Genomic DNA, 16997 nt, shown 5'->3' on the forward strand with positions numbered 1-16997 from the left:
TTAATTAATAAAAACTACCAAATCACAACAAAAACTCATAAAATCCTTAATTAAATAAAAAATCCGAAAATTCAATAAAAATAACATAAAATTTAATTAATACTCTAAAAATAATTAATAAAAAACTATCAAAATATACCAAATCACAATAAAAACTCATAAAATTCTGAATTAAATAAAAATACCAAAAAATTTAATTCATACTCTAAAAACAAAATTTTTCTTCACCTAAATTTATTTTCATAACAAATCTTGAAACAGATTTTTTAAAGGTAATTTTAAATCTGAGAAACTTTTTCATAAAATATTAAAATTTTAAAAGATTTTCCCTAATTATCAAAGGCAAAGAGGCAAATTTTCAAGAGGTTGCAGACATGTATTTGATCAGACTAGCATGGTGGATTAAGAGTGCTTGGATAACATGTCCCTTTGACATTGATCAAATATCAAGGAACTTGGAAAACATTCAGTTCCCTATGCCCCATCCCAATCCTAGACATGTTTCGTGGCTACCTCCTAACATCGGGTTGCTGAAATGCAATGTTGATGGTGCCTCAAAGGGCAACCCGGGGATCAGTGGGGTTGGAGGAGTTATTAGGGATTCAAGCAAGAAATTTTTGGGATACTTTGCAATTGGCATAGGGTTCGGTTGGGCTCATGAGGCTGAGGTAAAAGCAATACTATTTGGGCTGCAGTTTTGTCAACAATTTCGCTTCAACAATGTAATTCATGAAAGCGACTCCACAGCGGCTATAGGATGGGTGGTATCAAGAGAAAAACGACCCTGGAAACTGCTCAATGAACTGAACCAGATTGATATTCTGATGAAGGAAATCAATGTCCTTGAAATTAGGCACACATATAGAGAAGGAAACTCGGTTGCTGATTTCTTGGCAAACACAGGTTGTGAAGGTTTCGATCCCCTGTGGGTTTTGCTGGAAGATAGAAGACCAAATTAACTCTCCTGCTTCTTACGCTTCTTTCGTTTCACTACCTTAAGGCACCTTGGTGAACTGCGCTTGTAAATTGGCAGCTTGCTGGTTTTGCTAAGGCACAAGGCTTTTTGGTATTGCCGGGTTGGGTTTTGCTAATAGCTTACTAGTGATGCTATAGCAATCTGATTGTATCATGCTTATTCAGTTTCAATAAATTTGATCTTTCAAAAAAAAAAAAAAAAAGATTGTGCCTTACTCCAACGAAGATTTTTGTGCATATTGTGATTAAGTTTCTTTGATTTCAAAAATTAATTCAGTTTTTTTCCTTTAAAACTTCCTTAGGGTCTGAAACGTAGCCAATATTCCTGATCCAGTTCCAGGTTTGATTATTACGAAGAAGCAAGGTTGATGATTATTTTTTTTATGATGCACAGGTCACTCAAATTGATGAAAGCTTTTGAAGAGCTCATATTTAATCTCCATGAGCATGTCTAGCCCATTCTTAAGGTTGGTTCATCTTTCCCTGAAACTCATCAACTTTACATATAATCAATCATGTTTTAGTACGCCAATTGGGTGACATATCTTACTTTGCTCTATATATTTCCTTAAGTTCAATTTAAATTCATTTTTAGTATAAGTTCATTGGTGAAGTAACCACAATTACTTTTGGTATTACATAACTTATGAATTAACCTGTCTTGATACTTGATAGTTGATCCTATGGATAGAATTATTTTCGATGGGGGAATTATGAGTTTGGATGGGAGAATTATTTTGTTCTTTTCTCACATATATTGATAATTTTTTGGGGTGTTCACATGAGGGGCATTAAATCATTTTTTTGTTTCACTTGACTGAAATGTGCCTTTGATTTTTGTAACTTATGATGTGAATCTGATTCACTCGATTTGATTAGTAGCACAATTGTACTCCAGTGCTGATTATCACACATTAGAGCAAATATCAAAAGTGTTTTATGCTGATAGGCCTCGTCAAAATTTGGTGTCAAATGCATGTGCTAAGTAAAAACTTGAGCATTTTCTTATTTTTGCGTTTCATGTTGGGTTCATATCAGAAATCTCTGGATTAGAGTCTCTTCCGAGTTTCGAGAGACACTTCTTCGAACAGTGTGAGAAGGAATGCTTGAGAAACTGCTCTCATACAACCCATGCAGTTGCTGATGTGAGGAGTGGTGGAAACTACGTAGATTAGACATAGTTCATGAATTGGAGATTGGGGTTTTTGTCTAAGGGTGAATTTTTCTTAATTTAAGGGTTTTTGTGAATTGATTATTCGAATCTTTAGTGTTATGTTTTTCAATTTCTATATTAGTTAGTTTGCTTTGAGTTTTTTGTTATTGTAATCTACTGTGATAAGTGCGCCCAGACCTGAATTTTCTATTTGTTTTTTTGTTGTACTTTAAAGAGTTTGATACAAGGATTTGAGTATGTGGGTGGTGGCACTGGCCATGAACCACCTGACTGAAGTACGTTTTTTTGGTATGTCTCTTTTACTTTAAAACAAGGGGCCAATTTATCTGTGGTTTTGTAATGTGTGATTTTTCTTACGAAGAAGTATTGCATCTTTGAACAAGTTGTAGAAAGTGAGGACGTATGCAATATGTGGTTCTCCCTCTGTATTTCTCTTTTGATGACTCGCTGTGATTTGCAGAAGTTCTTTAGATATGCAATTCTTCCCTTTTCTAATTGTATGAGAAAATATATTTTGTTGGAATTTTTTTGTTTTTATGAGTGGGTTTGCTCGGTTTTGTTTTTTTTTTCCTACAAGAAAAGATAGGATGAAACCATATGGACTTGATTCACATTTTATTTGAGGAAAGCATATTGGACACTGAATTTGATTTTAGTTTTTGTTTAGTCCAACTACTCTGGCTTTGCAGACTTGAAGAAATATTCTTAGTTTATTTGGGAGATGATTCCAATGCTGATTTTGTTGCAGGAACTTTATCAGCTGGTCTAGATGTCCGCTAGATGTGGTAGAAACTCGAATGCAATAGTTGTTTCTTTCTGTAGATTTGGTGGGATCTGCTTTGTTTGTTTTACTTCTACGGATATCTAAAATCTCCTCATATTTTCTATCTTTTAGAACTTGCCCATCTTAAAAGCAAACACTAAGAGTATTTATTTATTTGAAGAAGGTCAAAGGACAAAGTAGAAGAAGCATAAGAGAAAACTTGCATTAACCAAAAGAGAAGCACACCATTCCTCAATGCTAACGAGGAGTTGGCCATGTTGCATTCTATCTTACATCTGGCGGTAAAGAAGCATGTTGAGGTGAAAGAGAGCAAGTGGAGCTATGATTGAGATGAGACAAGAAATGGGAAGGTTGTGGGGAAATATCTCTTTTATTAATATAAGTGGAAGTGAAATTTAGCATCTCGGATGATAGATTTTGGTCAATTTTGATTTGTCATTGTCTGTAGATTTTGTAAATGTACAAACATGGACTTGGCTGAGATTTGTGGAGAATTATGATTCACTGGATTTTTGAGGCATTCTTTGTAATGAAAATATGTTGAATTATAGGCGTAGGAAAATTTATTGATTTAGGTTGTTTAATTATTTTGGGGAAATAAAGCAGTTATTATTTGACGGATACGAAGAATATTACAATATTTGATTTGATTGGTTTCCAAATGTTTAAGAAAATGAAAGGTTTTAATAATTCCAGAAATAAGAAATTATTATAGAAAAATAAATGGGAGAAAGGGGAATTTGAAAGAAGGGATTACGGGAGAGGGGGGAGAATGACAATTAATGGGGAAATAGGAAAAAGATATAGGGAAACCGAAAATTTAAAATGTCAGATGAGAGAAAAGAGAGAGTAACGAAATTGAGGGAGAAAAATAGACAATTAAAGGAGAATTAATAGGGAAATAGAAATTACATATTGGGAACAAGTTAAAAAAAACATAGATAAGTTAGAATTTAAAAAATAATAACGAAAAACGAACTCACATAATCACATTCATGATTAATTGATGTATCAAATACAATAGACATACTCCCCGTGCAACGCGCGGGTAAAAATACACTAGTATTTTTTATTCCGATCTAATCCGACTCCGTTGGACGCCTACTTGATAACACTAGGATTATACCCGTGCGATGCACGGGGTCGCACGGGCAGCAATTCTACAATTTTATTGAGATTTTAATTTAATTTTTTAAGATAAATTTAGCTTACAAACAAATTAATTTTGTTTTAAGAAATAAAAAGTGTCATTGTGAAGGTTAAGGTCATCTTCTTAACCGTGAAATTTATGAACTTAAATTAAACAGTTTATTAACCGAATGTGAAGATACGCTATTGCTTAATTGATCGATTACAGTCATAAAAAAATATTGTTCTATACTGTCAAGAAAATCCTTTTTGTAAAGTCCACACATTTATACCAATGCATTTTATATAGGAAATAATTGTAGATATACCGTTGGCATAACAATTTTTACATGAACACTCAATTATTTTTTGCAACATCAAAAAATACAATTTTAATTCATTTAAATAAAAGAGCTATATTGTACCAAAAAAATAAAAGAGAAATGTAATATTTTGTCTTATGTGGCATAAAATGATTGAATGTCATTACACCGTGTATATCCAGAGTTTAATAGCATGAAATATATAATATATAATTCAATATATATACAAACTGAATACAATTTTCATACATTAATTAAATGTTTTACACTGGCAACATTAAAAATGCTTCCATTGATTCGGGCCAACATTCAACATAGAGCATAAAGCACGAGTGGCTAGGAAATTGGTAAACTGAGCTAAGATGAAATGGGGTGAAGGCTTGCGTGGAAGTTGCAGAGATCCAGGGAATGGGGGTAACATAATTGGCAATGCCAAGTCCTTCTGCCTATTTGTTTTACTTCCTGGCACTAAGATGAAATGGGGAAAAAGGATTGAAATAAAGTACAAGTTTAACTTTGCATCTCTTTTTCATTTGATTCAATACCTAGTTTAGGAACAAACGAACAGTGTATCAGGACAACAAAGCTCTTTGTAACCCATTTCAAGTCTTAATGTACTTTTTTCTGCTTACACTTGCGAAAGTTAATACAAAATTAACTATTCTATGTTCTGTATTGTGATATTTTTGTTGAATATGTAATCATTTATGCTATACTTCCTTTTAATTTCTTGTGTTCTAAAAGGCTTTTCAAAGAGATATCAATTTGTCAATAATTGAAGGGATTCAGTGCACATATGGAGAGACCGAAAGAAGGTAGTTAGTGGAAATTGATAATGGTAGCAGTACAACACTCAATTATTTTTAGTTTTCTCAATTAAAACAATGAAAAAAAAGACATCTACACACATGTCAAGATCACAGTTTTGTGAGTTTTGGTGAGACCAGCCCACCAGCTTTGCTTTGTTCTGGGGAACCAATGAAGAACACCATAAAAAAACCAGCAGAAGGACTTGGCCTCTGACAATTGTGAGCAAAACACTCCTTAAATCTTCGCAACAGCCACTGAAGTTTTAAGCTCTGGATTTGGTAGAAGACTCAGCACGGTTAGCAGCTCAAATGGCCACCACTCAAGGCTCCAATGATCAAATAAGGCCAAATCATGGTTAAGGATTACTGATGAAATAAAATAATAACATAAAAATATCAGATTATGCAAAAACATTATAGGTATCCTATTTTGCAAAAAAATAGGACCAAGACGTTTTTCAAGCAATTGGGTTACAAAATCAGCAAGCAAGCACAATCTTTGACATAAGATAACACAACCTTCCTAATTTCTGATATCATTAATGGTTGGAAATACCTAGAAGAAACAAAACACAACCTCCAGCACACTCTAACAAATTGAGACTCCTCTAAAATAGTACTCGCTAATCCTACCACTCAGTCTATGAAATTAAGTATTTCACTACGTGTACTAAATTGAAGAAGATATCAGCATACAACTTTGAAAATTATATAGCAATCAAAACCAAATAAAGAAGTAGAATCCTCAACTCTTAAGGGAAAAAACAGGTCCAGGGCATTGAGGAAAGTGACAAGCTGGGGAAATACAGTCTTACAGTCTTTAAACAAAAAGGCAAGATAATAAAAATTCATCATATGTTATCAAATAGTAAACACTATATCACTTTTATCGATGGCTAAACCTTTGTAAATCATGTATTGTTCATGTTTGTTTCCCCAGGTAGAAATTTCTTTGTAAAGCTGAAGGAATGACATTAGGACTGTTACTGAAACCTTTGTAAAACATGTATTGTTCAGTCCCTATAATAAACTGAAATGAAAAATTGTTACTAAAAAAATGATAGTCAGCAATGCATACTGTTCCGGATAAGAACATAATCCGGAACACATACTATGAATGTAAACCAACATAGAATGAATCTACAGTGGACTACAATTTAACATATAAGCATCTTTGTATAATCTGAGTTTGAAAGATGCTTTCTGAAGAATCAATCAAGATAATGGTAGAATTACTTTCCAAAAGACAATGTGTACCTGAAATATACTTAAATGATTGGCATGATCTAGTACATCAAGTAACGTTTGGAATTCCCTTAACAATCTGCACATCTTCTAATATCAAATCCAGGTTCCCCTATGCAAAAAATCAGTTCTGCTTCAAGAGAAGAACCGATGTAAATGAAGAAATATACTTCTGAACAGTTGCCTCAATCTTTTGGACCAGCGAATTAAAGGGAGATTGCTCAGTTACAAATCAACAGATATACAACTTAACATAAACAAATCAACACAAAAGCTATAATCAATGTACAACCAATGAACATCCTGACAACCAATGGTTCAATTTATAAGCACACAAAAAATACAGATAAAGAGGATCTGAGCAATATTGGGGGGCAGATACTAACAGATCTGGATGCAGCACTACTGTCATTTTCTTTCCCTTCTAAACACAACAAAGAGAAAGAAAATGATATCCTACACTTCTCTTCTTTATTTTTCAATGAATTTGATGGAGTTGTAAAAGTAAACAAATAACTTATATGATTCAGAGTTGAATCATATATTTCCCCCTCTCACATATATTTACTAATAGAGATTGAAAAATTGCAAAATCAGAAGGAGAATAAGAACAATTACTAAAAATTGGATGGTCCATTACTACTAAATTAAGCCAAACAATTTCACCAGTTGGCAAGCTGAATTCGTGGATGAGAAAGTTTATGCAAGAATTTAAAAGTAAGCTTCCATAATGTATTGACCTTTTATAAAACTGATCAAGTGTTAGATTTTTACCAGCAAGACATCATTATAGCAGGGGACCATGTTTCCTGAACATTTGAGAGGGTGAATTTGATTTTGTTCCTTCTATTTTTTCTTCATCTGGATGAAAACAAAAGGAATTGGGTTATACACATTTAGCAAGAATATTGAATGGAAATATGGAACCGGTGGGGATTAAGCAAGTTGGAACATAACAATTACCTTACTCTGAAGCCTTTTTACCCTTTACCAGTCAAATTAAAATTCCACACAGCATGGAAAGAAGAAGATCTGAAGCAGAATCCATGACAAAACTGGAGAAAAATGGAGAAAAGAAATTAATCAATACACACTAACACTGAACAAATCAACAAATTAACACTCAATAGATCAACAAAACTTGTTGAAACACTATAACCAAACCTAGATACAGAGATGAAAGAACTACAGAATGTAAGCAACAACTGAAACACGCCCCTATTTATAAGGGGACTACGTGCAACTGGAGCCAGCTAGCATGGAGAGAAGGAGAGGAAAGGCATAATCCATAAAGATTTCGAATATATCAAATTAAACAACCTGGAAAGCAAAATCCTAGGCATGTAGCACGCACCTTTATCCCGAAATCCAACAACAATAGATTCAGGAAGGACGACACGCTCAACAGAACATGGAAGGAACGACGGCGATGGAAGGGTGATGAAGCTTTACCCGGAAAACTCGCAAAAGGAGATGTGTAGATGATGATTCGCTGAGGAAACAGGGTGATGAAGCTGAAAATCCTACAGATGATGCCAAGAAAACGACGTCACACCTGTGCAACTGAACGAAGCTACGAAAGTAGGAGGAAGAAAGTGAATAGCAGCAGTGGGAAGCAATAGCACGGGGACGACGTCACAGCTGATGATGTGTGAGGATTTGGGCCAAATATTGATTCAGATCCAAGCCCAATCTATGGAAAAGTAAAGATTAGTTACTCCAAAAAAAAATTGCCCGTGAACAGTAACTGAGATTTAGAAATGTAGGATAGAAGATTAACGAGAAACCAATGGAGCGCCTCGCAATTGCAGGAGAAGTTGAAGCAGTTATGGAATAGAGCCACCGTGTTAATTGTTAGGACGCGGAACTTGGATGAGATAACGCGTGTGGGTGCTAAGTGCAATGCCCGAGTAGTTTCCTTCGAATTCGATGATGAGGAAAGAATGGAATTTTTTGAAAGATTTGAGTTCTTTGCTCAAGTGGGATGAATTATATGAGGAGTTGGGGAATGTAAGGTGGGATGAAATTCATCAGGCATTGATGGGCTGCTGGGGGACGTGCTTGTTTGACGCGGAGACGAGCACCTAGCTTGCCTGGAGGAGAATATCAAGTTTATCCAGGAGGTGCGGCAGACAACCGATACATGATTAGAAGTGGTGCCCTTAGTCACCCGTTTTCCAGGTATGGTTTGTTGTTTTTACAACTAGTTTTGACAGCCTTTTATTTAGGTTAAGATACAAAGAAAGTGTTATTAGGAATGTCAAATTGTTTATGATTTTGACAAATGGGAAGTAGGGTTCGTGAGCTAGGGATCTAGTAATGGGGATTTTGTGCATGAGATATCAGTTTAGTTTTTTTTTTTTTTGAAACTTTTGTTAGATTGGGAAGTTAATTAGTTAAGATATGATAAAAATCCACTCAATCCATAAATATTTTATTTAATTGTTACGACTTACGATTCATTCTAGGTCTGTGACCGACACATAGACTACCATCACCAAAATAGCTTTCATAAATTAATTATGAACACCCTCTTACTAGTTTTAGAACATTAGTTTATGGGGAACATTTCTTGCTTGAAATCATTTTTGAGATCCAATAAGTCGCAAGTTTTTACTTTTACATGATCAAAAGCTTCAGAAAGAAAAAAAAGACTCATTAAAGTACAATAGGGTAAGATCAGTTTCAGTGATAAAATTATTCCTTTGAATTATGGACTCCAGTGAATGGAAAAAGCTCATTCCCACACAAACAAAAGTTAGACTAAAAAAAATCAAAATCAGAATCAGGCATGTATTATGCAATCTATTTAAATATGTGCTAGTGTGTATATACGTGCAAGTTCATTCAACTTGGACTGCAAACACTGTATGAACATAATGTCTACCATCAAGCCATGTTAGAGACCCAAAATGGTATCCAGCATTGGCGTCCTTGCCATAGAATGAGACTTTGTAGGTCAATTTTTGAACACCCTCAGAAAACACAAGTTTATTGGGGATAACCTTAACAACCAATCCCTCAGGTGCATGCACCTTCGCAGCATATGTGGCATTAAGGGGTCCGACATTGGTAACTGTTCTTGTGATCACTTTTGCTTTCGGTTGCCTTTTAATTGTTTTTATAGAGATTGATGGGTAATTGATGTTGGAGATAAGATCTTCAGAGGACTTCTTTGGACAAGTGGCATTTGTCTTAGACATTGACCTTATGTTCTTTTGTGAACAGCCATAGTAACAAAGGAATCCGATGTAGTCTTCCACACCTGTTTCAAAGACCAAACCAGGGTAGAGAGCTCTTAGTGGGTTAATTTCCCCAACTCCCATTTCATGTGGGTTGGCAAAGTAGTTTGAGCTGTTTGTCACAGGCTTCCTCATGTTGTTGTAGGTTGTAGCTGAAGAATGGAACAAGAAAAGTACAATATGAGTATCAATGATTCAATTCCCTTTTTCTCTCTCATGTATCTTTAATAGACAAGAAAAACGATATTGATGGATCTGGGTTCCCTGTAGTAAGGACAATTCTAAATTCACGCATTCAAGTAATGTCAGTCGTTTTCATAAGATCGGACGGCTCAGATAAGCTCAACATATGAGCCGTTCAATTTTGATCAAACAACTCAAATTCCTTGACTGCGTAAATGTAGTATTTCCCTGACTGCAGAAAATCCAAATTCTATGTGGGTCTTGAACCTGTTGTCATTAATGCTGATTTGATCATTGAAGGACTCCATCTTCCATGTACTGATTTGATGAATGCTGCAGCTCCTGTCACATGTGGACAAGCCATGGATGTACCAGATCTTATGCCAAACAAGGATGGCTTTTCCCCAATTGGAACACTTCCTGGTTCATCACTTTTGGGAATCATGGCAGCTAAAATGCTAACACCTGGAGCCATGACATCTGGCTGGAAAACAGATTAGTGAAAGAAACAGTGAGTGTGTTGTTCTCAAGATGCTTATGCTGATTCTTGGTTCATGGATGTGAAATGAACTGCATTTAGGAGCAAAAAGTTGAAAACTACCTTGAGAATGTTTTCTGTAAGGCTTGAAGGGCCTCTTGATGAGAAAGATGCAACAATTGGTGAAGGCTTATATCTAGGAACTTCTACTGTTGGAAGAACTGTTGCAGTTGGGTTTCTGTATAGAAGGCATCATAGACTCAGCATTTAGTAATAGCTTATCATGTTTCAGCTTTTTCTTATCATCATAAAGATAAAAGTTATTTTTATCTCTTAGGTCACTGATCACCATGTGTGAAGGTTGATAATGCTTACTTGGTGGCGTTTATGTACTTAAGGATTTGATACCCATCTAGATTCCCCACCTCTGTGAAGGGAAATGCACCAGCATCAAAGGGAACATATTTTCTGTCCTCGTCAATGAGTATCATTCCCATGGCTTTAGCATCTTGTAAAACTAGCTTCTTGACTCGTCTTGAAATACTTGGATCATCACTAACACAAACAACAATGTTGCCTGCTACTTTGTTGTAATCTAGTGATCCAGGATAACAGTTCCTGCATTCATTTCAGAGAACAATTAAGTACTTAACACACTATGTTTATGAAGTATGCAATCACTTATTCTGGTATAAAGTGTACTAGTTACATATACTGTCAGTAACAGCAATTGATGCATCTAATTTGAGTTGGCCTGTTGAACTTTTTTTGAAGTTAATGGCAAGAGAAATAGTGAGAAATGAAATGACAACTCTTAAATTATTTTTGGTTTAAAAGGATGACAATAACATGATAAGAATAATGACAATTAGGTGTGTACCTAGCTTCTGAAGCTGGGGCAAATTTGGCAGCAACTTTCTCTCCAAAGACAAGAGGATACAGCTTTGAACTAGTAAGGTTTGAGAAGCTAATGCCTGTTCCCTGACAGCATAAACAAAGGAAACATGAAGAAGAAATCATAATCACAAATCAACCAAACTGGATTAAGATCTTATGTCCATGTTTGGTATCTCATTCCCTATCCCATTAATAAAATTGTGTCACGTCAACTAAAAAAGGTATGGATATGACACTTATAACTTATAACCTTACTAACATAAGTGGTTTTTAAATGAAATTGCACAATGGTGGGACAAGGAAAGGAACACCAAACCCGGACAAAAGATTATCAAACCAAACTTAACTCTAGGCCTTGAAGGAGACATCAAGAAACCTACCTGAAATTTTTTCCCATTTCCAAGGACAACAGTTGCCTGAAAGTTCCTATCAATATTAGAAGCCGCAACCGTAAATATCCACGGGGCCGTGTTCACAACTGTGTAAGGATCAGGACCATCATTCCCAGCTGAGCACACCACCATTACCCCCATTTGTTCAGCATGAAATGCTCCAATTGCAATGGGATCATCCAAAAATTCAGGTTGCATTAGTGAGCTAAGTCCAATAGAGATAGAGATAATGTCTACTCCATCCCTAACAGCATCATCAATAGCCTTGAGTACGGTAGCACCAGAACAACCTTCTTCTGAGCATGTTTTGTATGCTGCTATTCTAGCAGAAGGTGAACCACCTCTTGCTGTTCCTTTTGCTAAACCATAATAGCTAGCATTTTTTACATAGATACCAGATGCTGTTGATGCAGTGTGAGTCCCATGTCCAACGGAATCTCTTGGGGAACCTTTGGCTCCTTCAATGTAAGTCTTGTTGGTACCTGGTGTGTCTTGTGTGTAGTATCTTGCACCTATCAATTTTCTGCAATTGTTTTAAGAGAATGTAAATGTAGCATATAGGCCCCGTTTGGAAGAACTTATTTAAGTTTATCTTATAACATAATTGCTTATGCAGGTGTTTGAGAGATCTTATGTAAATAACTTACATATAACTTGTTTTGAGCTTATTTTCATAAGCTGCTTAGATAAGCTTATGAATAAGAGCTTATGCTTATCCAGTTATTCACAGCCTATTTTCAGCTTATTTCAATGTATTTCTTAAATTAGCTTATGAATTAGTGCGTATGTGATAAGCGCTTAATTAAACTGTTTACCCAAACACGCCCATTATCAACTTTGCAATTTTTTCATTTCAAAATATGATTACTGAAAGATTTTATAAATTGATTTGAGATTTTTCTGAAAGCAATTGCAAGAGAATGGATGATACCTATTGCAATTGGATTTCTTGAAATCATGACCCTCCATGCAAACTCCTTTCCATCTGGAGGGAATCTTCCCTATACCCTCATCTCTGAAACTTGGAGACTCTGGCCATATACCTTGATGTAGAACAGAGGAAGGCATGATAGAGTTGAATTATATTCAAGCAAATTACTATGATGTTAGAAGAATAAAGCCACATATACATTTCCATTCACAATTACCTTGCATCTACATAATTTTCATTATCTAATCACAGTTAGTTCGACCTCATTTTCTATATAGTCACTAATTTTGTCACATATCCCAGGTGTGAACATCATGTTAGTTAGACATCTACCGTTTCGTTTCTCTTAACTTTGATTTTCCCAACCCATCACTGAGCATCACTAGGGAACTCTCTATTTAACAGAGCAGCCTCAGATCCTGTGCTTTAATAAAATTAATCCACACTTGTTAAAGTAAAGGAGACCCATATGATAAGTCATGTGGGCAGCAATCATAACAGCTAGTTGCGGGCCACAAGATGAGTTGCCATTTAGTCATTTACACACAGTAGAATAGATGTTGATGCTTCAGCCACAAACAAAGATGTTAGTTGTTATACTAATACTAGTGAATGGCCAAAAATGGATAGTGAATAGTGTCTAATCAGTTTCACATGAGACCTCTACCATATGTTATGTTTTGGGAGCATATATGAATATCATGCTGCTATTGTATGGTATGTGACACTGTCGCTCTCATGCTATTCATATCTCAATTTTATTTGTCACTTAGTGCATAGTAGTTTTATTACCAATTGAATCAAATAACTAGATAATATTATCATCATTTGGTTTCCTAGCTACAACTAGAATCAGATGCTTAACTTGAATTCTGCTGCAGAATGAAGCCAAATCTAGTTGGAATGCACTTATATTAACTTATTATAATGAAGGTAATAATTTTGCCTTGACATAAACTTATTTGAACTAATGATCCTTTAACTAGAAAAGTTCCACTTTTTTTGTTATTTAAATAAGTCAATATGAAAACACTATTAGGCAGAGTGGCTGAACTAAAGGTAATATATTATATATACTAGCACTGACTAGCATCAAAGACAGGTATGACATCCTAAACTGTGATAAGTGTTTTCCCTTTGATGTCATGTGCAGAGTATTAATTAATAATTTTATATTGATGGTAAAATAAAAATTCTATTAGATGTTTGAAAAAGACAACGCAAGTTATCAGTTCAGAAGTTTTAGGGGGTTAAGACAAAATCTTCAAATTAATTAAGAACTACTATTAACTTATATGTTACTATCACTTGCTTACTTACCGGTGTCTATCACTCCAATAATGATATCATCCGTTGATAAGTGTTGGTGTGTAAGAGGAGTGCCACCACTACTAGGCTTCATTCCCAAATCTGATTCCAAGAAATCCCAAGATCGCGTTGTATGCAATTGAAGAATTGGATCTGGGAACACCGACACCACACCATCGTGCCCTGTTTACAATTCACATACCAATAAGGAGACCATGCCAACACTTTCATTAAATTATTTGATTGCCCTTAACTCAAAAAATTATAATCTTCAATGAGATAATTGAGTTATTTAAGTATTTAGTTAAGAGTTCGATCCCTGAATACTGAAAAGTGTGTATAAAGAATGATTTTTGCTAGAAGATGACTGCTCACTTAATATAATCTCAGAGTCTCGAAGGATTAGTCTCATGATTGTCGGTCGTGAGATATATTGTTGCAACAAAAAATTATGATCTTGACACCACATATCCTATAGTTATAGCTTATTATATTATTTTTAAGCGTGTTATTGAAACACTCTTTTAAACATACTCTTTCACGCACTATTTATGATGTCTATTTTTAAAATATTTCGCTCACCTATTAAAAAAAAGTTGATTTTTTAAAAAATCAATCAATGACATTAAGTGGATTACAGAATGTGTATATTTTTTTTGTTGAAAATGGGATTACATAATGTGTTTAAAAGAGTGTATTACTAACCTTTATCTATTCTTTTCATTGATATCTTAATCAAATCTCACGTTCATCTCTTCTTAATTAATAAAAGACTAAAACTAAAACTCCATTTTAGTCCTTAATAGATGAAGCATCTATCGATTCAGTCCATTTTAGTCATTCAACCAACAAATATCTTTTTCGAAATTCAAACTTATGCTCTCATCCTTATGAGGTTTAACTTACTTACCATTAGACCTACATTAGTATGTTCTCTTATTAACAAAGATGAATAATTATATATTTCTATGAAACTCTATATTGAAATTAAAACGAATTACAAAATCCAAACATACACACAAATTTCAATAAAAATTGTGTTGATTTCTTAAAAAAAAAAACCAATTAACCAATCACATGAAATGTGTTAAAAAAGTACATATAAAAGAGTGTGTTATTGGCATTTTTCTCGTACAAATACATGCGTACTACTTCTTTGAAAATTTCGGGGGCCTTTCCACCCTATTCCAACAGAAAATCCGCTTATTTTCCAAGCTCTCCTGTTAGATCATATATAATTTTATTTTACATTGATTTTCTATTAAATTTAGTTCATAAACAAGTGTTGTTTAGAAAGAATCTTTATCCCTCCTACAATTATGGTTGATTTGTCTTTTACATCTTTTTGAGGGTAGTTAAAAGGTTGGTGAACAAAATTATTCAGCAGAGTAATAATATAGATATGAAATAGACAGCATAATTCACTTCCAACCACAGTATAAGTACTAATCCTAGACAGACTTTGCTTCAAGCTTAAAATTCATTTTATAAAACTAATGTTCTTTTGTCTTTATGATTAGACCTGGGTCATTGGGTGTTAATTTCACAGCTAGACTAGTGGGTACATTGACACTGATGACTTTAAATAATAGAGTAAATTAACAATGCTTTCACCCCAAAAACAGAAGAAAACTAAAAAAAAAAGCATGGAAATCAGGAATTTGGAAGAAACAAAATGAAAAAGGAGGTAGCAGACAAGATCAAGTACCAGACAATGCAGAAGCTTCACTCTCTGTAAGCATGGCAGAGAACCCACTAAAGGCATGGCTGAAATGGTGGATTAGAGCTATCCTCTCACTCTCTCTTCTGAGAAATTGAAAAGGAAAAAAACCATAAGATGAGTTGATGATTATGATTATGGATAAAATTGAATTAGATGAAGAAATTAAATGAAGTACCTTGGAATAATTGATGATAGTAGCTCCAGATGAGCAGATTCTGGTACTTGGCTATCTACTGCAATGTTGTTTGGTGATGAATTTCCCATATAAACAACATAATGCTGTAGGCAATAAGAGAAAATTGGGTGACTCTGTCATAGCAAATTCAAAATAAGATTGAGGGAAAGACTGTGTGTGTGAGAGAGAACCTTAGGAATTTGATCTGAGATTGCTGAACTGCTGATAAGAAGAGAAGCTGCAAAGAGGAGATGAAGGAATTGCAGAAGCCACTCCATTGAGTATGAGATGAAGTGCTGCTAATGAAGGAAGCTTCTCATGCCAGCATCCATTTATAGGCTAGGTGTGAGTATTTGCTCAATCAAAAGGTGCTTGAAGCATCAAGCATGAACCATGTGAGAATCTTTGTTAATTCTTTTACTCCATTTATATATAACTCAGCACTGTTGTATTCTTTTCAACCAGAATAAGTTTTTTTTATCCAGTATTGCTTTTCCAAATCAATAAACAAATCACAGGAATGTATCTTTTGTTGTTTGACCCCATGTACTAATTTAAATCAATATAATGAAACAAGGTACAACAGCGTTAATAAAGGACCATTTATACTGACAAAAAAGGACCATATATCAAACCATTAGCTCAGTTGGAACGCAGATTGAGTGTGCCGGAAGATCTCTTGAATACAAGTCCCGCACAATACACCCGGGAGGAGAGATGAAGAACATTAACTATGACCAGCTAAATCTCAAATCTGGAATAGTCGGTATCCGAATGGTAACTAAATACCGGGTGTTTAAACCAAAAAAAAAGACCATTTATCAGCACAGCTTGCTAATTATGACTTATCCATTGTATATGTACTTGAGTTGGATGCAAATAATCGTCCATTTCACCTTCTCAGAAAAATAAATGCACATCGTACAAGGAAGAAAAATGAGAAAACATTTTGATTTTAGGTAATTTCAAATGTTGTGTTGCATCAGTTAAATACTTTCCTCAGAGAACATAAACCCAATTAGTAATTTTGCAGCAAAGCCAGCAATCACTGGAAAAAAAAAATCTGACGTGGTTTTTAATCTTATATTTCGTATTAATACTGTCATTGTCCTATCTGTGTACATTTGTGCATAACAAGTGAATGACTTTAAATAGTAAATTCAATTAACTGAATTGTTAGGGGAAAAAGAAAAGAAAAGCAAGATTCTAGTTACCTGTATAGATGCTGAT

At 34.5% G+C, this 16997-nt stretch overlaps 1 protein-coding gene and 2 long non-coding RNA genes across 7 annotated transcripts; 1 reads left to right on the forward strand and 2 right to left on the reverse strand.

The window, feature by feature from the left end:
• Positions 1–5185: 5185 nt before the first annotated feature.
• On the reverse strand, positions 5186–8361 carry LOC130745325 (uncharacterized). Of its 5 annotated transcripts, none has more exons than XR_009021689.1 (5): positions 8226–8361; positions 7793–8131; positions 7402–7493; positions 6451–7299; positions 5186–5559 (listed from the first exon to the last, which is right to left on the reverse strand). It is a non-coding gene; the product is annotated as an uncharacterized LOC130745325 (long non-coding RNA). The 5 variants fall into 5 exon arrangements; XR_009021688.1 differs by having other exon boundaries at positions 8219–8356; XR_009021690.1 differs by having other exon boundaries at positions 6451–6568; positions 7213–7299; positions 7793–8263.
• Positions 8362–8481: 120 nt separating this feature from the next.
• On the forward strand, positions 8482–11055 carry LOC130745326 (uncharacterized). Its single transcript, XR_009021692.1, has 2 exons — positions 8482–8619; positions 10203–11055. It is a non-coding gene; the product is annotated as an uncharacterized LOC130745326 (long non-coding RNA).
• On the reverse strand, positions 9128–16298 carry LOC130745324 (CO(2)-response secreted protease-like). Its single transcript, XM_057597510.1, has 11 exons — positions 15959–16298; positions 15768–15871; positions 15578–15675; positions 13882–14052; positions 12562–12673; positions 11619–12153; positions 11222–11322; positions 10717–10959; positions 10465–10579; positions 10131–10347; positions 9128–9832 (listed from the first exon to the last, which is right to left on the reverse strand). Exons 1-11 carry the CDS (start codon positions 16043–16045, stop codon positions 9282–9284), a joined length of 2334 nt encoding a protein of 777 aa, XP_057453493.1. The 5' UTR covers positions 16046–16298; the 3' UTR covers positions 9128–9281.
• Positions 16299–16997: the final 699 nt, after the last annotated feature.

The sequence above is a fragment of the Lotus japonicus genome, chromosome 3 (assembly GCF_012489685.1).
Source record: "Lotus japonicus ecotype B-129 chromosome 3, LjGifu_v1.2".
Lineage (NCBI taxonomy): Eukaryota > Viridiplantae > Streptophyta > Magnoliopsida > Fabales > Fabaceae > Lotus > Lotus japonicus.

Excerpts from the sequence above, each read along its gene's own strand:
- LOC130745324 (XM_057597510.1), bottom strand. The coding sequence starts at position 16,045 with ATGGAGTGGCTTCTGCAATTCCTTCATCTCCTCTTTGCAGCTTCTCTT. Across the intron at positions 14,053-15,577 it reads TGAAGCTTCTGCATTGTCTG|GGCACGATGGTGTGGTGTCG; the intron begins GTACTTGATCTT and ends AATTGTAAACAG. Across the intron at positions 10,960-11,221 it reads GCCCCAGCTTCAGAAGCTAG|GAACTGTTATCCTGGATCAC; the intron begins GTACACACCTAA and ends AAATGAATGCAG.